The sequence below is a fragment of the Trachurus trachurus genome (assembly GCF_905171665.1).
Source record: "Trachurus trachurus genome assembly, chromosome: 22".
NCBI classification, from domain to species: Eukaryota; Metazoa; Chordata; class Actinopteri; order Carangiformes; family Carangidae; genus Trachurus; species Trachurus trachurus.
In genome coordinates, this window is record NC_139907.1 from 25,034,733 (window position 1) to 25,056,255 (window position 21,523).

The following is a 21,523-nucleotide window of genomic DNA, read 5'->3' on the forward strand; positions in this document are numbered from 1 at the left end:
ACAGCCGTTGTAGACTCATCCTTTACCAGAGCTTGTAAAACAGAAAGAAAAAGCATCCTGTTTGGCCCAAGGAGATGAAGCTGCCAAGACAGTACCAGGCACCTGAGGAACAAGGGCTGACTCACTGTGCTGAAGAAGAGCACTGAAGTTACTAATATTCCACAGTTTTATGACTTAATCGTCACAGATCACGCAGGTACAATCAAGCCGGTGTCTGGAGAAATATCACAGGTGGCCTGAGATGTGATTCATTCATTGTACGCTGAGCTCAGATTCATCACTGTTTGATACGTGAGTCAGTATGAATCAAGAAAGGAGCAGCCGTGTCAGGTTACTGATTGAGCAGGCCGGGGCTTGTTTTGTTCTGTGGGCTGATCGGTCTGTGATGCAGTCACTCTTACTCTTACTGTTTGTTTTCTACTCTGTGAATATTGCTTAACACTGATGCAAGAGGCAGACGTGCCGAAGGCAGCAAATAGTTTGAGGAACCGAGGTGCTTGAGAGGAGCAGAGACAAAGTCATTCTCTGATGTGAGGTCTGAGAGCAGCTTGCTTTAACTCTTTAGGGGTCTGAGCCTATTTTGGCCGTTTTTGAATAAACTTTTGATTTTGCGTTTATATACCACATAAGAAATGTTTGCCATATCCATGTTTGGTCTCTTTTTTTAATAACCTATATGATCTGACAATAATTTTTTCACTTTAACCTACTTTATTAAAGGGATAGTTCACCCTAGAATGATATTTCGCTCATTATCTACTCACCCTCATGTTGACTAAGGGCTGGAAGAATTATCAGAGTCCACCGTCCCTTCTCTGAGTTCTTGTGCTGAAGCCCCAAATTGCGTAATTGTCCCGAAAAAAATTAAATAAGTCTATATTTTAAGCTTGTTTGTAGCGGAAGCTTCTCGAAGCTCCTCTTCCTGGTCCGTCCAAATCTCGCGTGATTCGCAGTAACCGCACTGACGCCGGCGCAAATCACGCGAGATTTGGACGGACCAGGAAGAGGAGCTTCGAGAAGCTTCCGCTACAAACAAGCTTAAAATATAGACTTATTTAATTTTTTTCAGGACAATTACGCAATTTGGGGCTTCAGCACAAGACGGACATTACATACGAGCATCATGGAGGTATTTGGATGTTTTTTTGTGTGTGTTTTTTTACGAAGAGCTCTGGTGTCCCTTTGCAACCGTTGCATTGAAATGCACTGCTACGCCAAGACCCCCTGTAACTCAGAGAAGGGACGGTGGACTCTGATAATTCTTCCAGCCCTTAGTCAACATGAGGGTGAGTAGATAATGAGCGAAATATCATTCTAGGGTGAACTATCCCTTTAACATATTAAAACATATCAAAATCCACAAAATCACAGTTGTATCAGCTGCCACTTTTTCTGCTTTGTAAAATGACAAAAAAAAACTGACAAATATATTAAAAGGAATGCAAAGCCTGCCCATCCCAAAACTATCATATTATCTGTCATTGTCAAGAACGTCACATGATCTGATCACGCTGGCATGATGATAGACCCTGGAGGGTGAAGTATTTTCTTTCTGAACGCAGATCAAGGTGTTGCTGTTCCTGTTTTCTTTGCCATCCATTTGGTTGGAGGACAAAAGGCCACAAGCCAAACAGCGCCGTACACCGACACAAGCTTTTCATGTATTTTTAGAGTCTCACAGGCAAATTCAGAGGTCCTGGAAAGTAGAGCGGAGATAGGTGTGCCCTCTCCGGGAAGTAGCTTCCCGGTGAGGCACACCTCACTCACTGAGCAGGGCACACTCATCATTCATCATATCAAAAGTCTGGCCACAGGAGGTTGGAGGTTAGAGAGGAGCTGGGAAAGAGGTGGTAGAGACACAATCCTGGAGTTTGACACCTTGTTGTTTGAGGCCTCCTGCTGCTTTAGTGGACGACTCTCATCACTGCCATCTCTAAGGTATGTCAGGACTGACACATTAGAATATGTATGAATTCCAAAAATAAGTCAGTTTATATAGTGTTGCTTTAAAGAAATATCTTAGACATACCATTTGGCCAAACTGGTAATTATGATCTATTTTCAACGTTTGTTACATTTTCCATCATGTGCGGAACACCATAATCATCATGACTCACTGTTATCACCATTGTTTGTATCTCTTTTGTTTCCTAATACCTGAAGTCAAGTAGACATTATGTTATGCAATACACTGTATCCTAACAACTGAATGTGTCCATCCTGTTGTTGACAGTGTCAAATGCGAGTGGGACAGGCTGTCTACAGTGACGTACAGGTTACAGGTTGTTTCCTGGGTTAGGATTTGCATGGTTATCTGCATAGAGGCTGGTTTTGCATGAAAAGCTGAAGGAGCTACAAGCCATATCATGACAGGATTTTGCAACCAACCACCAACATCACAGTTGCATGCTGTGGCTTATCTGGTTATCACTGAGGATGACGATATTGGGCTATTTTACATACCAGATCGTATCCACGGAGCTTATTTCAAGAACATATTTTTCTGAGACCAAACATTTAAAAATAGTCATTACGTAAGCCAAACTATTTTCTGTGGAACAGAATGCTTTACGTCCCGTAGACCGACAGCGTCAGCCAGACGGAGATCCTCTCTGTAGCCTTTTAGGCGAGTTAATAACCAGGTGCTGGGGCATTCATTTCAGAGTTTTTGTTCACCTCTTCCACCACCTTATTAGGCACTGCATGGCAGTCCAACCATGATGTCAGAGGCAGAAAACTTTATGAACTGTCTGCATTGTTAGCCGTCTGATAAGCTCACGCTGAAGTGGAAGTGCAGACTTTAGATTATTCGCTCTAGACTGATTAGTCACCGAGCCCCTCAGTCAGTGAGTGTCCTGTCTGCCTTTTTATTCCCCCCGGGGGCTTCTTCCATACCCCTCACACTCACACGTTTCACATCAAATCAGCAGCCCTGCACTTTGGCTTTTATTATTTGTCATTTTCTTAATTTTAAATCACGTAACATTAACCTGACGTGGTTGTTTGTATTAACGTATACAGTGGGACTGCATTAACGCGAGCCTCTGTCCAGGGGATTTGGACCCGGGGAGGCAACAAAAGAGAAGAGGAAGGTCATGCTTGTAGCATTAACACACCTTTGTCTGTAAATGTTAACCTCGGCTTAACAGGCAGGAAACTGGAATTCAGAGAATTACAATGAGGGGCTGAGAGTTTTTTTTCTGGAATTCCAGCCATTTTTCTGTCAGTCACAACATTACCAACCTGTTCACACACAAGTATCTGACCAGAGTGATCCTCCTCTCATTATTAAAACGACGTTGTTGTGATGATTTTCATTGAGAAGCCGCTGTGAGTTATTGAGGTTAAGAGGCTGTCTGAACTGTAATACTACACTGTCTCTGTAGCCTTGACTTGGTTAATGGTTATGTCTACAAGTTAACAACTGTACTGACGTCGTAGCCCTGAGACAAAGGGGAGTGTTGTGTTCTGTTCAGGTGTTGTTCTTGATGTGACATTGTGGTGTGCGGAATGGGAAAACCCGTGGCTTGGGCTGAAATGGAAATTGAACTCTGCACCATATATTTAACTGTACAAAACCATTGCCACAACTATTCTGTTAAAGGGGTAGATCAACATTTTGGCATTTTCGGTGCAAGCTATTTTTAGAACGGTGGAGCCGAGCCGCGAGCTGATGCGCATTCCCTACAGGGGCAGTTTTTCGGCAAGGAGTCTATGCATTTGCCTCGAAAACAACTCTGTTTCGCAACGTTCCGTCTTAACGTTCAGTTATTATCTCATAGCGTGGTGAATGTGCAGGTCAAAACTTGTCCACCAGAGTGTTTTGGAGTTGTTGGATTGTGTATTTGATGAGTTTGATGAGGGAAAGCAAGAAATTCCTTTAGCCTCTGCAGCTCGCAGCTCTGCTCCGCCATTCTAAAAATAGCTTGCACCGACAATTAAAGGTAACAAACCTACTGCTATGACTAAAGGGATTATGGCAATGGGCCAATTTGCCAAAATGTTGAACTATCCCTTTAAAGGTATGCTTTAACAGGTCAGTCCACTGAGCTGTGGGGATGGACGAGGCATGAGAGATGTACTTTTATAAATGATTGTAGTTACATCTCATACATACTTTTCTGCAAGATGTCGATGTAAATGAAACTCCTGTGACATGTGAGAGAACCCTAACACTTCACAGATACAGATGGGAATCGATGAGAACCAGTTCCAGCTGAGGGCCTGCACCAAATCGTCCAAACAGAGTGTCTCTGATCTTATCACTTCCCTTTATCGACGGTAGCGTGTTTTTCTGACGGCTATATTAACGTCAAACTCATTGTCATTGTTCAGACTGCAGGCAAATTAGATTTGTTTCTCAAATCAGACCCGCCAGATGGTCTGCACGCTGTTACGTCAAAGTGTTTCAATCAGATTTGTGTATTCAGATAGGGCCAACCTATCAGCAGTAGCAAAGGTACCAGTTAATGTATGGCTGTGAGAGAAATCCACATTGAGTATAGTGAGAGTGTCCTGACTGAGACACATCTGTAGAGACACACTTGTAACCGCATTTTGTATTTTTTCACTGTCCTTACTGTCTAAAATCTACAGTGCAATCTTCTCAGGTGATTTGTCGGGATATAATCACTCGATTTCTATTTAAAGAGATAGTTCAACATTTTGGCAAATTGGCCCATTGCCATAATCCCTATAGTCTTAGCAGTAGGTTTGTTACCTTTATTGTCGTTGCAAGCTTTTTTTAGAACAGCGGAGCAGAGTCGTGAGCTGCTCAGAGCTACGCTACGGAGGCTTATGGGATTTCTTAGTTTCCCTCATCAAACTCATCAAATACACATTCCAACAACTCCAAAACGCTCTCATGGACGTTGTTACCTGCACATTCACCACTGCTCCTGACGGGAACGCGCATCAGCGGTTTTGCATGAGTTTCCCTCAAAAACAACATCTTATTTCACTATTTTCAAAGAAAATAATTGTTGGCCTCACAGCTGTCATGGATGTCATGCTGCAGAAATTGGGTGGGGAGCAGAGGCTTTTCTGTGTCCAGCCATCTCACTAGCCTTCGCTGATGGTCTGCATGGGAGGCATTCAGGGAACATCGATCAATTCTAACATCTGCCGTCTGCATGTGAGAGTTTATGGAACAGCTATAATTTGTAGCTACACTGCACCACCACCCACCATCACAAGTAAATCCTCAGCCTGCCGGAAACACTCTAATGTTTGTAAATGGTGATTAATAATTGGATCAGTATCAATAAAACCTCATTTATTCCAAATACATGGAAAACATGAGTTTGCATCTGGCAGCTTCAGCCAACGGTAGTTGTACAGAAAACAGATGGTTCAGTACTCCGATGTGTGTACTGTTCATTGCCTCCCTTATTTTCTTATTTTTTTTTTTTTAACAGTGGTTGTGTTTTACAGGCCTTTCCCTGCAGTTATTGCCAAAACATCACTGGCATTTGGGCTTAAAGGCATACATTCCAAGATGTATTTTTCCTACCAATAAAGTTAATGGTAACAAATTGTTGTAAAGCAGCTGTTATCTGTCATCAGTCCCATTTTCTGAAATGAAAATTGCTTGAAAGTATGATGATATATAGTTTAGTAAGTGTATTCATTTTCACAAATTACTATGTAGGCAATGACTCTGAACAGTGTCTGAACAGGGCAGCAGCAGTAGAAGCAGCAGAGGCAAACCATGTCAGCTGAGAGAGAGAAAAGTATTCTTAGATCATATTTATTGTATAAGAATAACCACTTTTACTGTTATAGGAAAACGTACAAGGGTCGATCTGGTATAGTGGAGCTTTATTTGAGTGAAAATGTGCATGTGTGTTTTTGGGAAACGTAAATTTGATACCAGACACTTGACAGTCCTCCACATCTGACAAGTGGGAGGCACAGTAATGGGCACGGCCTTGCCACAGTGGCTACGGATCCCTCAGAGATTAGTGATAAATGTTCGCAGATGCTGAAGAGACTCGGTGGCACCGAGCGAGAGCAGACACTCTGCTTTTACACCGTCTGATGTACGATGATGATGATGGTCCCTTACTTAGTATACTGAGAGAACAGCAACGACAGTGCAGGAGTCACAGAGGACACAACACAAGTCATCTTTGTCCAGTGCAAAAAACCGTGCACTGCATCATGACACCGGCCCGTGTACCCTGGCTTATCTCAGACCTGCATGTTGACCAGGTCATTTGCATTCCCTTTCGCACAAGCCTGTTTCAACAGAGTCGTTGGCTGTTCCACCACGGCCGCCTTCCACCAACAACATGTGGTGTGTGTGGTATCAGCCACAGATAATGTCCACATGTAAGAGTCAGTGTCTGAAGTGGTCAATCAAAGCTGTGGTACGGGAGCCGACCTGGTTCTGGAGTCAAGTGCAGGATGGAGTCTCAACATGTCGACTCACAGCTGTCCTTGTCACACCACTTCAAATGAGCATCAGGATGTTTTCAAGTGATTCAGAGCGATGGTAAACTAAGTACGAGTGTGGAAACTGAGTTGATTTTTTCTCTCCACATTGTGCTGCCCCCTCCTTTTGCCTTGGCATGGATTGCAGTCTGCAGCTTTATAATAGAGGGATATTGGGTGGGAGGAGGAGGAGGAGGAGGAGGAGGAGGAGGAGGAGGAGGAGGAGGAAGGGAGTTTCACATGCCAGATACGGGGGAGAAAAAAAAACTCCCAAACCAAAAGTTAAGACAAGAAGCGGTGGAGGAAGTGGATGCCTCGTTCTAATTCACAGTGGTGTACGGAGCGTAGTGGCCTCCCATTACACTCCTTTGACACCATCAACCCTGTGATTTGTCACGGAGCGTAAACAGAGTTTTCTCTAGTGGTCAGCTCCTGGCTGCCAGCTCATCCGTTTCTCCCTCTGAGGTTATGCATGGGAATTGCGTTGTTGAGCTGGGATGGTGGGGCGAGTAGTGCAGCGTGAACAAGACTCTCATGAGCTCAGCACTGACTCATGGAAAGTTGAAAGATGCCAAGAGGTGTGTGTGTATCTGTGTGTGTGTGTGTTTTTTTTTTGTTTTTTACTTGATCCAGCTGCATGTTGCACTTTTCACAAAAATGAATAATCACTCACTCTGGGCTGGATGATGCTCCCATGTGTAATATATTTCTTGTGTAATATGATGTTTTATTCCGAGAAGTGCAGAAGAACAGGTTTTTATCCATAAAACTCTATAAAACTATAAGCGTTGCTTGATAAGAGTGATTCAGTTTAACCACAGCCCCTAAAGCCTTTCTGCAGTATCAGGTTTTGTTATCAGCTGTGGGCTGCCCAGTCCACCACTCATTGTTCATGTAATGACGATGAATGCTGATGTTTAGCTTAAAGCTTGTCAGCGCTGGTGTAATTCAGGCTGATGACACAAGCTCCATCTGTTGGCCATCAACGCTAAACTCTGTGTGCTACTGCCAAACTGGGGATAAGGAGCACTTGAATGATTTCACTCAATATTTAGCTTAATGGTGGTTTACGCCTCGTTGGATTCCATTTATTAGTCTGTTGAAGTTGAATTACATTACAAAGCTCCATTTCTTTAGCTGAGCTAAATGGATGTGACCTCGGTGGCCTACAAAATATTTAAGGAAACGGAGCTCTGTGCACGGTTGCCACTCGGTGCCCTATTCTCACACCAGCATGACTTCATATATTTGGGAAAACGGTTTGTGAGGAAAATTCCCCCATCTGGCCAGGAAGGATGTGAAACTGAGTACGGATTCCATTTCTCTTAAATTCAGACGGAGCTCAATGAAGACATATAAACAAAGCTCCCGTTCCCCTCCCCTGATTTTTTTTTTTTTCTTCCCATCATTTCTCCCTCTCTGTTTTTCCAAGGCCCGGCCTTCAGCAGTCAGGAGAACAAGAGGAAATGGCTGGGTTTTCCATAGAATTTGCAGTGTTGCAATTAGGACATGTCAGTAATGATTTGAGCAAAGCCTTTTACTGTAAACCACTCCTCTGTGTTTCAGTCCCTGTCTTTCATTGACTCTTGGATAGCTGTCTAGTTTAATGCAGCCTGAGCATGTGCAGCATTGTATTAATCTGAAATCTTAATGCAGTCATGCAGCCTTGCAGTTCTGTTTCCATTTGGTGAAGGAAGACAACCATTAAGACAATTCAGAAGCACATCTGGTTTTAAGTTTATAGCATTATAGAAAAGTATGTAAAAATGGCAGATTTTTAATTTGTTGAAAGAGAATCTGGCCTTGTACACAATGACAACAAGGATAACAGACAAAAAGTACAGTAAAGCAGCACTGTAGGAGAAGCCTAATACTCTGACTTTTTGCCCTGAAAACTGCAAATGTGAAAATGTATTTGGCATTTTCATCTCAAGTTAATGTAAGTCCTGCTGTGCAGCAGTGGAGTAGCCACTAGTAAAAGACAGGTTATGTATGCAGCTGTGTAAATAAGATTATTGACTCTGCTTGAATAAAGCACACAAAGTAAGAGAGATTCCTCAATAGATTAAAAAAACTAGTTTTGAGTTTTTCAGAATGAGGTGTTCAACCTACATTGTCAAATCCTGATACCTGTGTGTTTGTCTCACCTGTCCCAGAATCTCTTCAACTGTCCTCGCCCCTCTTCACCGGTGAACATGACCAGGTGGACACCGACTCGGGCCCAGACTGTTACAGCCGGCTGTGCGCGGAGCCGCCGGACGCCGGAGAGGGCGAACGTCCAGTGAGCCTGGTGTCCACCCTGTCCTCCGGCTCGTCCCGCGACAGCCGCAGCCTCTTCGGAAGCAACGTCGCTCTTCCTTCCTCGACCACCCCGCCCGTACCGTGCGAGGAGGAGGAGGAGGAGGAGGAGGACATAGACTTGGAGCTGAGCCCGGCGGCCGAGGGTACCGGAGAGCAGGCTGGAGACCGCAGTCCCACCCTCCTCAGCTCCGGGAGCCGCTGGCAGGATCAGCTGGAGCCCCGGCTGATCGGCCGCCAGTGGAACAACAACAACGCCGCCTCCAACGGGAGGACGGGAAGCGCCGTGGCACCTCGCATCCCCCCGGCCTCGCCCGTCGTCACCGACGCCATGGCACCCAACCCGAAGCTGACCTACGTGGACCGCGTCGTCATGGAGATCATCGAGACGGAGCGCATGTATGTGAAGGACCTGCGCAGCATCGTGGAGGTGAGTTTTGCTGACTGTTACTCGAGCTTCATTTTTCCATTTACAGTCGGTGTTTTCACTCCCAGCCAACTATTCACTGCGAGCCAATCGTTGATATTATAGAGAGTAAATCAGCAGCATTCTGTGTATTTAAAGCACATGTTTGACTTGGATTAATGTGCAGCTATGACTTAATGTCTGCAGCACTCTAGGAGGAGGTGATTTAGTGAATTTGGCCAGCCAGGAGCCAAAATAGGGGAGTTGAGCACAAACGGCAGTGGAGGGCAGATAATGTCTGCTGTGTTCCAAGCAGCTGTTTGTGGCTACAAATGAGTCTGGTACTTGTAATAATAAAATATCCACTGTGGATTTTTCTTTTTTCTTTTCATCACCAGGATCCACTCTGATTTCCTGCTTTCTAAACAAGCGGGTCAGTCCACAAGAATGCATGCCTTCCATCTGGCAATTGTGCGCTTTGTTTATAGATCTCTCCTCCGTAGAGATGCGGGCTGTGGAGTTTATGATCGGCTGGGCTTGTAGTGTTTTGTATAAACCATACCGTATATTTACAGTGCAGTGAAAGTTTACAGCCTGTAGCCCTACGATTATGGACCGCGCTCGTATCTGGAGTTCAAACGCAGCCGAGAAGTGGAACACAACGCATGTCTTTCATGGCAGGAAAAACTTTGGGCTCTAAGATCATAGTCAGAGATAGCAGAGGCCTCATCTCAGAGATGTGAAGCGTGGAAAATAGGCAGAGGGATGGTTTTACTACTCAACAGACCACTTACATCTTATCACTCACCTTTTGTAGTCTAGAAACCACTTCCAGACCGAGAAACTCGGCTTTCAATCTTCTGTGGTCTCGTGTAGAAACAGGAGGCGCGCCGCTGTCAAACGGTCTGGGCTGCGCTGTTGGTAATGTCTTTAACACGTTTCTGAGGCTGACTGGCAGTAAACCAGCGAGCACCTCTCCTCACCTTGTCCCCCGGCCGCGCTGGCGTCTGGCGGAGGGAGGGAGGGAGCGTCGCCCGCATCGCAGTTTGAATAACGACCTTGCTTTCAGACAAACGCTTCCAGGACTTTAAAGCAGAGGTCTTCAACAGGGGGTCCGTGACCCCTTAGTCCGCGGAGGTACTGCAGGGGGTCATGAAATTTTTGATTGATTAATAATTTTGTTTCCACATTTATGCTTAAAGGGACTACGAGGAGTTTCGGAAAGCAAAGTGTTTTCACACTACATTTCCCATGAGCCTCCGTGCGCACTGTGAAATTCTTGGGCCATCGCAAGACGGACAAAAGTGAAAGTATTTGCCAAGAATGTTTTCATTAATCAAGAACAAAAGTCGGAGGTTCGAAGACGATCAGATACCGTCGTAGTTCCGAGCATAAACAATGTCAACTAGCGATCTGGCGGCGTTATTCCCATGACCCGCCGGGCAGCGTCCGGGAAACCGGGAAATGCTGGGCGAGTCGACCACTAAATAATAATATCAAAATAACTATAAAGACAAAACTATATTTATCGAAAATGGATCCATTAACAAGTGTGGGTAACATAGATTCATCCACATTAATATGAGACTCTTTTATAACCAAAAGCAAACTCCTGTGGGTCTCTTTAAATAAAAACGTTAATTAGAATAGCTTGTATGCATGACAGACATTGTTCATATAAGAAGGTATGTTTATAAATGTCAGTGGCACGGCCACCCTAACTCACTGTGACTTTAAAATAACACCATGAATATATGAACCTGTGTATTGTTTGAATAGCTTAGTATTTGAATCTAGGATATGTTAATAGTTTAATACAATACACAATTTTATAATAACATAAAGTAGGGGTCCCTGCTTCATACCTCCATTAGTTTGGGGGTCCTTGGCCTGAACATTGTTGAAGAGCCCTGCTTTAAAGTATTTTGGTTGACGGGGGCAGCAGCAGCAGTCCTGCCTGCTCCGCCCCCCCCGCTCTGGCCTGGTCTGATTTCTCAGGCCGCTCCCGGGCCAATACAAACACCTCGGTTTTTTTGCACCAACTGGAGAATAACATAAATGAAAGGAGAGCAAGTTGGCTCTTCCATCCACTGCTCTGTGGGAACGCAGCGCAGTGCAGATGTGTCCTTTTATGATTACAGTATGGCTTCAATCAGAGAGATTCCATGCCGCTCATTTCTAATTTCACACCAAGCCGTCGGTCTGACGGAGACGCGCGAACCTCGTCCGTTGTTATTTCAGCAAACTGATTCAAAACTTCCCCTTGATATTGACACTGAACTCTCAGACAGCTGTCGGGTTTACGTTGAGTTTGCTCTCTCAGTGTTGACTGACTGACTGACTGTCTATCAGTGGAATTAGAACAGCTGTCTGACCCAGCTGGTCTCACATGTCTGAATCAAACTCAACACCTGGCCCGAACACACCCAGAAGTACAGTTCAAACAAGAATGTGGATTGTGCTGATGGGATTCAGAAAAGACACCGGTCCAGCGTGTCCCTCCTCCGGTTTAGTGCTTTTTGTTTTGTTTCTGACCACTTTGTCCCACAGAAAGCAAAGCGCTCGTTCTTATATGAAGCCCAGCCTGTGGCACTGAAGCGAGACTGCATACATCGCATTAAACCTCTCACGCTATGCTAAAGGTCACGTGTGTGCGTGGTGTAACACCAGTGGCGAGTTTGTCCATAGGAGACTGTGAGACGCCCTGCTGACTGCATGTCAGCGTTGCTCTCACTGCGCTGGAATTCCTCATCCATGAGCGGCTGCAGCTCGTTCAGTAGTGCGATGTGATGACTCTACTCTTAATCTGGGCTGCCCGGCAGGCTTTCTATGTTGTGTGAGTGTGTGTTTTGCACCACATCATCTGGGAGGCAGGGTGTGCGCACAAGCTGTTACTGGAGGAGTCACGGAGTGCGTGTGTGTTTGTCTCTCGTTAACTTGCTCCTCTACTTGTTTTGGAGTTGTTTGTGTGCTTTTTTTTTTACCAAGACGGAGGGGCAGTGGTCCAGATGTTGGCATATTTGACTACTGGGTTTTTAAGATATTTTTATCTACTTGTGAATACTCCAGGGGTCCAGGCGGAGAGGGGAACAGGCTGTGCTGCTGATGCTTAAGGCCTGGGTGCAACAGAGCCTCTTCCAGACAAGTCACACTGGCCTCTAGTCAGTGGAACAAATCCATAAAAGGATCCTTTAAGCATTACATAACTAACTTGTGAATTAAAGATTTTTTTTAACACAAAAAACCCCTGTGTATGAACATGACATGACATTATATCACATGTCAGGACAGAACAGATAACTCATCAGAGGATATAAGAAGCATAGCTGGGAGAATGTAGTTTCTCTATGTACCTGCTCCCTCTACTGGTAAGAATGTGTTAGTGCCAGAGTGATGGTCGTGTCTGCAGATGTCAACAAATATTGACACAAGCTGTATTTATTGTTTTTCAGGACTATTTGGCTCACATCATCGACATGAGCAACCTCCCCATACGGCCGGAGCAAGTATGTGCCCTGTTTGGAAACATAGAGGACATCTATGAGTTCAACAGGTACGTTGTTACCATGCACACAAAACACACACACACACACACACATACAGTGATCAGCTAGTTCACACATGGTCAATTTTTTGTATGATCATGAAAAAGACAATAGATAATTGAGTTGCAGCACAGCAGACAAGGCTGTGGTAATTTATTCATTTATTGGTGCAATTCCAAAGAATGTTTTCATGCATGTATTTAATATGTGAAATGTTATACTGTCACTCAGTGATGGAAAACCTTAAGGAATTTAAAGAAAACATCACTCCTCACTGCTTTTTCTTTCATTTGCCGCTAATATTTCCTTCACTTCACCGACTCGTGCAGCTTGAGCTTGTGCAGGGAGGAACAATGGAGCAACGCTACAGTAAATACTCTGAGAGCCAAGGAAGTGGCGGTGCAGTTAGTTTTGCATTCAATCATCTTATGTCAGCAAGCGCTGGTTGCCGACCACGCCGCTTGACACACATTCCTCTCCCCTCTCACAGCGAGGAGCCTCCCTGCTAATGCCGAGGCCGTCGTACAGCTCTCAACCGCAAATGGGGACGGTTTGAATCTTATTACTTTTTTTTAATGAAATTCTATCAGGCTGTACAAGAGAGATTTTTGACAGATTTTGGATCCAGAGAGTCATTTTTTTTTGGCCCTTTTCAACGAGATGAGGCTTTTTCTTCTTGTCACAGTGAGAGCTTGTGCCTCCTTTAAGTTGACGGTGAATATTGCGTTAGAGACTTTTATTACTTTTCTAGTTTTTTGGTGGAGAAATGTTTGTGCCAGCCGGGGAATAGGTACCACATGTTGCTGGTGAGTTGTGCCAGTTTTGCAGGAGGCTGCCCACAGCAAACCAGATTAGTGTTCCTTTGGGGACATTTACACAAAATAACAGATCCACTCATCTCATATCATGCAGTCCCACAGGGATCATGAAAATCAGCTGCTCTACGGCACAGTTTGTAATTAAACTGTGGCTAACCCACGACATCTCACTGGTCTGAAAGTGTCCATTTGACTCACATATGATATAGAATTAATCAAATACATTTCTGCTTTGACAGAAAGTCTTTCTGCAGGGTCCTCAACATCAAATATTGTTGACAAAGCAGTGAACACATATCAACCTTATATCTGAAACAGATCTCAACACCATTGTTTTCTTCACTGAATCATTATATTTTGACACATCTACACGTAGTTACAGGCAAGTCACGCAGTCTTCGATCTAGATTATGGAATGCAGTGTGATGAATGAATCAGGTGAAAATCTTGCATGTGTTGCAATGTGTAGGTTTTTTTCCACAGTGACCTTTTCGTCTTCATATGTCCTCCCTCAGTCATGCACATGCTGTTGATGTGATGTCACACTGTGTGAAGCGTTAAAACACCGTGCAGTTAGTGCAGAGTAAATCTTCTCTTTGAAAGAGAAAGAGAAATCAAATGCATGTCCTTTCATGCCTAGTCTGAAAAAGGACACATGGTTCTTGTTTAACAGTATGCTGCCCTCTAGTGGTAGCCAATCCAAGGCAGGGCACTCGGGGCAAGTCAATACCAGGAAGAAAATATTACTATTGATTTATCAATGGCAGCCACTAATTATTATTCCTTTTTTCTTCTTCCCTTTTGTGGTTTCACTTCTGTTTTCGTAGACATGGATATTAGTTTAGGATGTCGGCTAACACTGTAGAGAATTTTTAATGGCCCCTTAAAACATAATGAAATCATGCAAACAGGATTATCAAGGAAAGTTGAAACGGCATGCTACAGAAAACAACACACACAGACACACAATAATGTACAACATAATAAACATAAAAATGAATAAAGAAGACAATATAAAATGAAGATTACATCCCAAAAACACACCAGCAGATTACAGTCAGCATGATCAGGCTGGGAGATTGGGACGGTGTCTCAGATCCTCGAGGCCTCTAAGGAGACAAGCTGCTTAGTAGGTCTGTGTATTCCTCCAGCCACACATCTCTCAAAAAGCAGCAAAGAGTTTACAGTCATTTCAGTTTATTAGAATTAGTCATTTTGTGGATAAGAAACCCAGTTTTCTCACATAATGTCAAACTGTCAGCCCAGAAGTCTTATGGGACACACAGGAAATAAAACAATGAACTCTAGAGCCTTTATCTTTTAGTTGATCAAGTAACATTGCACTTGTTCTGTTGTGTATTTCAGTGAACTGTTGCAGTCGTTGGACATGTGTGAGAATGACCCTGTGGCCATTGCGAGGTGCTTTGTAGATAAGGTGAGTAGAACTGTCCTACCGTCTGTCGATACCAGGAAATAAACACCACTGATGTGCCCGTCTGTCTCCCTCAGAGCGAATACTTTGAAATCTACACCCAGTACTGCACCAATTATCCCAAGTAAGTAGCAAGAAAACATGCACGCTTTGAAATAACCTTTTGCCGCTGATATATGACGTAACATGCTTCAGTGAGCTGATAAATGTCATTGTGTGCCGTCCTCCAGCTCGGTGGCTGCACTGACCGACTGCATGAGGAGCAAAACTTTAGCCAAGTTCTTCAGGGATCGACAGGCTGCTCTGAAGCGCTCCCTCCCTTTGGGCTCCTACCTGCTGAAGCCAGTTCAGAGGATCCTGAAATATCACCTGCTGCTGCAGGTACACAACATCCTGGTGGTCACGTTGTTTCATCAATACCTTGCATCTTATTACAATTATAAAGGAGAAGTTCTCTGCTATCCTGGGCTATGAATAAGAAATGTCATTTTGTGGCTGCGTGTTACTGCACGATGCCTGTGAGCGCTGATAAAGGGTGATTCTCCCTTTTCCGGTCCTTATAATTTGAGTCATTATTAAGAGCCTAGAGAGGCCAGGAACTGTGTAGTGTTTTTACAGGGTAAAAGCAGTACATTCATGGAAAAAAAAATCCCAGTAACACTTTATAATAAAATACACACTATTAAGCATTAGTTAAACATTAAATACTGAGTTTATCATTTATAGCACATGAATACTCATTAGTATGTAGTTTATAAACACAGTTAAAAATGTTTAACTCATCATTGATAAGCACTGACTGTATTTATAAACTACATACTAATGAGTATTCATGCATTATAAATGAAGAATTCAGAATTTATTAATGCTTAAAGACCCCCTCCCATGAAAATCGTGTTTTTCGTGCTTTTCACATGTTCCTGTGGCATTTTTCTTGTGTTAGAGCACATATCAGCAGAAAAGGAAGTGCAAAATTGCATTTCTGAGTTTTTCTGCCTTCAAATTGCTGTGAACCAATGGCAGACTCAAACTGGCAGTTTCAGGGAGACTGGAGCTGACGTGTCACAGCTCCAGGGGAGGGCACTAGTGCTACAAGCTCCCGCCCCGCTCTGCATCTGGCTCAGAGGTGAAATGCTTGACAGCTCGGTGCGGCTGTCAAGGTATAACAGGTATAGTTCACCTGGTAGAGCAGCTTGCACCGTGAGCAAGGACTTATTCCAGTCTGGGTTCGAATCCCAGTGTGCAGTTTTACGTTAAACGCGCTGAATCGGTAATTGTACAATGTCCAGCTGTCAGCGAGCGAGGCCGAGGAGGTGGCTGGGCGGGGCAGCGCAGTCTCCGCCCACCCTTCAGAGGTGCATTGCTAATGAGCTGCTGGTGCTGTGCAGAAGGAGAGCCCTAGGAAATGGCACAGGTTTTGTGATTTTGGCTAAAAACTTCATAATCATAATTTAAAGACCACAGAGAATGTTTTAAAATAACCAAAAAGGGTCGCGGGAGGGGGACTTTAACTAATGCTGTTACCAAAATCCTTAAAAGATTGATATGTACTAACATTCTTTCTACTGTCCCTCATCTGTTTTTAAAGGAAATCGCAAAGCACTTTGACCCGGACGAGGAGGGCGCTGAGGTGGTTCAGGAAGCCATCGACACCATGACAGGAGTGGCCTGGTACATCAACGATATGAAGAGGAGACATGAACATGCTGTCAGAGTGCAGGTCAGATGTGAGGCATGAAGTGATACTGAGTTACACACTCACACACAGATTCAAGAGACTTTCAGCCGATTTCTTCACCATACTCATACTCACATAAACATTCATTCTAAAGAGCCAAATATTCAATGACGTGTTGGGCCAAAGCAGATCCATGAGCCCTCACAGTTTGATCTACTCACCTGTTAGTCCTCACCCTCAGTGCTGAGGTGAAGGCTGTCGCTTTTTTAACGATTTCCATGGTTTGGGTCAGCAGCAGAGTGGCCTGTTCACAGTTTTCTCTATGCGGGTGTTGTATAATGATTACAAATAAAAAGCTGGCATTTATATTCTTTCATGCTGAAGGAACATGTCTGACAGTGTGTGGATGGGGGTGTGTCCTTTCATGTGCATCTGCAGGAGATACAGTCTCTTCTGATCAACTGGAAGGGTCCTGACCTGACCACCTATGGAGAGCTGGTGCTGGAAGGCACCTTTCATGTCCTGAGGGCCAAGAACACCCGTACACTCTTCCTCTTCGAAAGGATGCTCCTCATTACCAAGAAAAGAGGGGAACACTATGTCTACAAGACCCACATCTCAGTATGTTTTTTCACATTTTTCTTTCTCATTGATTAGCAATTTTAATAGTTAAAAGAAATACAGGTGATATTTGAAAGCCAGAAAGCCAAATAAGACCATTATCTTCTTAAAATACACATGATCATAAGACATAGTTTTCCTAAGATAACACGTTGTAGTGTGTGAAGCCTCAGTTACATCTCCTCGTTCGTTGCGGTTGCAGTGCTCTACCCTAATGCTGCTTGACAGTGCCAAGGATCCCCTGCTCTTCAGTGTCATCCACTTCAAGCATCCTAAGCAGCCCCATACAGTGCAGGTAAACGTGACCACCTGTAACAGTTACACAACACGAGGAGCATCAGAACACAGCTGCTTGTGACCCCATTAAAACATGTTTCAATACATTTATTTTTCTATTTTTTAAATCTTTTTAAAATACTTGCTGCGATGAAAAGGAATTAGATTCTTTCTTTTGATTCTAATGCTACATTTTCTGGGTTAACAAACACGTTATCCTCTCTGGTTTCCACTGTAGCCTCTGCTCTGTATGCATGCTTGTGTCTGCTGGATTAACTCAAATGACTTTCTAAATGACAAGTGCTTTTTGTTCAAGGCCAAGTCAGTGGAGGAGAAGCGTCTCTGGGCCCATCACATTAAGAGGCTCATTCTGGAGAACCACAACACCATCGTCCCTCAGAAGGTAAACAACATCATCCCTCAAACGGTCGTTTCTCCTTCAGCCGCTAACGACGCACTAACTGTTTATTAAAACACCCCGTCTCTGTGTTTAAAGGCAAAGGAAGCCATCCTGGACAATTCAAACTGTAAGTGTTACCAGTAACCTAACTTTCAGTTACACAAAGACCAATTGGCCGGTTTCCATAGAAACCAAAGATGCTGCTTAGAAAAAAGAGAAGGGTGCTTCATTCTCACTAAAAAGAATATAGAAAGCTGTTTAATTTACCAGGAAGGTGTAGCCCATCACTCATCCATCCGTGTGGGTGAAATTGTTTTGGTAATTGCGGCTCTGAGTGTGATGACGTTGTCCTTCCACCACCCAGATCCAGGGAAGTACCACTACAGTCCTGAGAGGCTGAAGAGAGCTGAGCCATGCCAGGTGGACGACTTCCATCTTGGGGGACGAAAGGGGAGAAGGAGATCGGGTAAAAGCCTCACACCCTCTCCAAGATCTGTCAAGTTACACATTGTTCTCTGTGTCTGTTGGTGTAGTGATGGGGTGTAATGTTAAAGGGATAGTTCAACATTTTGGCAAATCGGCCCATTGCCATAATGGTGGTGAATGTGCAGGTCACAACTTGTCCATGAGAGCGTTTTTGGAGTTGTTGGATTGTGTATTTGATGAGTTTGATGAGGGAAACCAAAACATCTGATTAGCCTCCGTAGCGTAGCTCTGAGCAGCTCGTGGCTCTGCTCCGCCGTTCTAAAAATAGCTTGCACAGACAATTTATGGTAACAAAAAGACTATAGGGATTATGGCAATGAGCCATTTTGCCCAAATGTTGAACTATCCCTATCCCTAAGATTTATATTTGAAGGAAATGTAGATTTATTAATTATTTAAATGATTAATATTGGTATAAAAATAAGTTTTCTTAGTTGACCTTTTTCAATTTCTCTCTTTTCAGAACCTGCGAAACAAATCATAAGGAGCACAAAAGGTTGGTACCTGGTGGGGGATTTAAATGTGTGTGTGTGTGTGTGTGACTGAGTGTTAGAGGAGGATTTTTGGCAGATTTGTTGAGTTGTTCACATTGATCGTGGTCCCCCGGCCCCCCAACCAAGGTTATTTTGTGACTGAGCTTCCCACATCTCCACTGCACCTCTGCTTTTGTTCTCCCTCAAAGGCACCTGGAAATCAGATCAAAAGACACACACACACACACACACACACACACACACACACACACACACACACACACACACACACACACACACACACACACACACACACACTCCCACTCCACTGGCCTCACCCATAATGAAGTTAATTATATGGCACATTTGTCCAAGGCTTTGTCATACACAAGCTCTTTTCAATAGTCAGATTCAGCCTGACCCTCTGATCTGCACGTCTTCCTGCTCTCATCTATTCTAATTGGCCGTTATGAAAGAGAAAACCTCCGTATTCTTGTCCCCATTTCTCCTCTGCTCCCGGTGCAGATCAATTTTTCGAACCAATGAAATGAAGACGCAATGATCATGTCAACCTCCCCATCTCTTGTGAGGGAGTGGGTCATCACATCCTGGCTAATTGCATCATGTCCAGTTTGAGCCTCTGAGAGGAAGATGTTTCTAATTGGTATTTATCTAATCACAAGGCCTCCCTTAAGTCTGGCATCGCTAACTGCTGCCCCACTCAGTCCTTATGGAGGCAGAGATTATGTGCTGACCATGATTGTACAAGATGCATGTGGCATCCAGCTTGTTTTGTCCTGTAACATTTGATGTGGACATCCTTTTTTTCCAGAGTCACTGACATTCTCCTTTGTTTGTTTCTCCTCCTCTTCTTTATCTTTGTTCTCCATGCAGCTGTTTTGAAGGTAAGCGTGTGAAATTCAAATGTTGTCTTTTCTTAAACCTTGATAAGCTTTTTTTTTTTCATTCTGTTGTAGCAAAGCAGTTTGTGTACGTCAGTGTGCTGTGGTGAGATATGGTTTAGCCAATTTTGACTCAGCAGTAAAAAACTTTCTATTTTAATTGCAAAAAAGAACTTCAGCCAAAAAAATTGAGAGAGTGCAAACTCAGACTACGCTCTGGATTACTAAAAAACCATATCTCACCCAAAGCTAAAGCAGCTTTATGATGATTCCATCCCATTTGCAGCCTTGTAATCACAAACATGGCTCTAGCACTGGCCTTGCAATAACAAACCACATGTCTATGACTTCACGCTACAGCATGCAGACAGTGAGGGTGCACTGCTGGGGGATAGGTGCTCCCTTCAGCCAGCCACTAGTGTCAGTACGCTGGCCTCCAGTCTCAGCGAGCCCCGGGCTGAGAGGCCATGTGTGGACGATCTGATTCCCAGAAGGAACTCTCTGGAGCAGCTAAGTCCTACTGACAGGGACCCCAAACCGGGCCTTTCGCCCAGTCAGGGGGGGCTGGATCTGGAGAAGGCAGAGGAGGCAAAGGATGAGGAGGGGGAGGAGAGTTACAAGGAAGATATACTGATGGGAGACGACCAGGTAGCGGACTTTGCCAGCTCAGTGCTGGCAGCCATCTCCTGCTGGCACTATAGAGCCAGGGCTTTGCTTTCTACTCACTCCACAACGGTGAGGGTTTCCTCCTCCATTCCACCGGCTTACCGCTCCTCTCCGCCACTCTTTCTCCCACGCCGACTCTCCTCCCTCTCTTTGTTTTTTTTTTTTACTTCATAAACACCAACCATCTAACACCTGCTGCCATTTGCGCCGTGCACGATGAACGCCTGAGGTCGAATTCATATGGAAGTGCATGTCCCCCTTCCAGCCTGCTAACAGTGACCTAAGAACGTATGGTTGCAACTTAAGCGTCAGGCCCGATGCATGTCTCTGCTTGGATTGGATGTTTCTGCTTCGGAGTTAAAGGTCACCTCCCCCCGCCCGCCCCCCCGTGCATGACTGTTTGTTCCCCTCATCTGTGTGGTTCCAGTAATCGTGTGCTGCGTCTCATAATTGTGTTTTTTCAGACATGATTGATGTTGAAGCTCATGCTGTTGAAACCCTGCCTGCATTTGCATTAGAACCCCAGGTTTCAATGTGTCCTGTTAAATGTTATTTTACTTCAAAGGTTAATGCAACCATCTAATTAAATGATTATTATAATAGCAAGGGCTTTGCTCTTTGATAATCATACTTTCTAATCACATTTCCCCTCTGAATTTTCATAATTAGGAAGTCTTTGTTAAGTTAATTGTTCGACCAGTATTGTTGCTGAATTATGTATTAATACATGTCAATTCAATTGGAAGACTTTCATTGTACCCGTTGTAGTGGGCGACCTGAATGCACATGAAGTGTCTCAGAAATGTTTGTTGACAGATTCTTCTGCTTCACACCGACCTCCGTCAGAGGATTTACACTCTCTTTAACTTTGGCTTTTTCTCCTCAAAGGACGATCAGAGCAGCGATACGGCCGAGGTGGAAACCGCACCGAGCGAGGAGGCAGAAACACACAAACCTGTGGATGTGTCTGTGAGCGAGGCTCTCACTGCACAGGTTGGTTAATGAAGCCCAGCTTCATGTTTTCAACACGTCCATTCAGCCCCACTTCCACAACGTGTCTCTGAGGTCACATGTGATAATGTATTCA

At 44.2% G+C, this 21,523-nt stretch overlaps 1 protein-coding gene across 3 annotated transcripts in view; it reads left to right on the top strand.

Annotated features, from left to right (window-relative positions):
- LOC311005305 (pleckstrin homology domain-containing family G member 3-like) overlaps positions 1–21,523 on the top strand; it is a 38,427-nt gene that overhangs the window by 12,591 nt on the left and 4,313 nt on the right. For all 3 annotated transcript variants that reach the window (XM_083997675.1, XM_083997674.1, XM_083997673.1), the window contains exons 3-16: positions 8,592–9,163; positions 12,592–12,692; positions 14,868–14,937; positions 15,012–15,058; positions 15,165–15,315; positions 16,523–16,654; positions 17,051–17,233; positions 17,436–17,528; positions 17,826–17,912; positions 18,006–18,036; positions 18,274–18,375; positions 18,859–18,902; positions 20,131–20,505; positions 21,325–21,429. In XM_083997675.1, the coding sequence (XP_083853801.1) occupies positions 8,592–9,163; positions 12,592–12,692; positions 14,868–14,937; positions 15,012–15,058; positions 15,165–15,315; positions 16,523–16,654; positions 17,051–17,233; positions 17,436–17,528; positions 17,826–17,912; positions 18,006–18,036; positions 18,274–18,375; positions 18,859–18,902; positions 20,131–20,505; positions 21,325–21,429 (2,093 nt within the window). The remainder of the gene's footprint in view (positions 1–8,591; positions 9,164–12,591; positions 12,693–14,867; positions 14,938–15,011; positions 15,059–15,164; positions 15,316–16,522; positions 16,655–17,050; positions 17,234–17,435; positions 17,529–17,825; positions 17,913–18,005; positions 18,037–18,273; positions 18,376–18,858; positions 18,903–20,130; positions 20,506–21,324; positions 21,430–21,523) is intronic.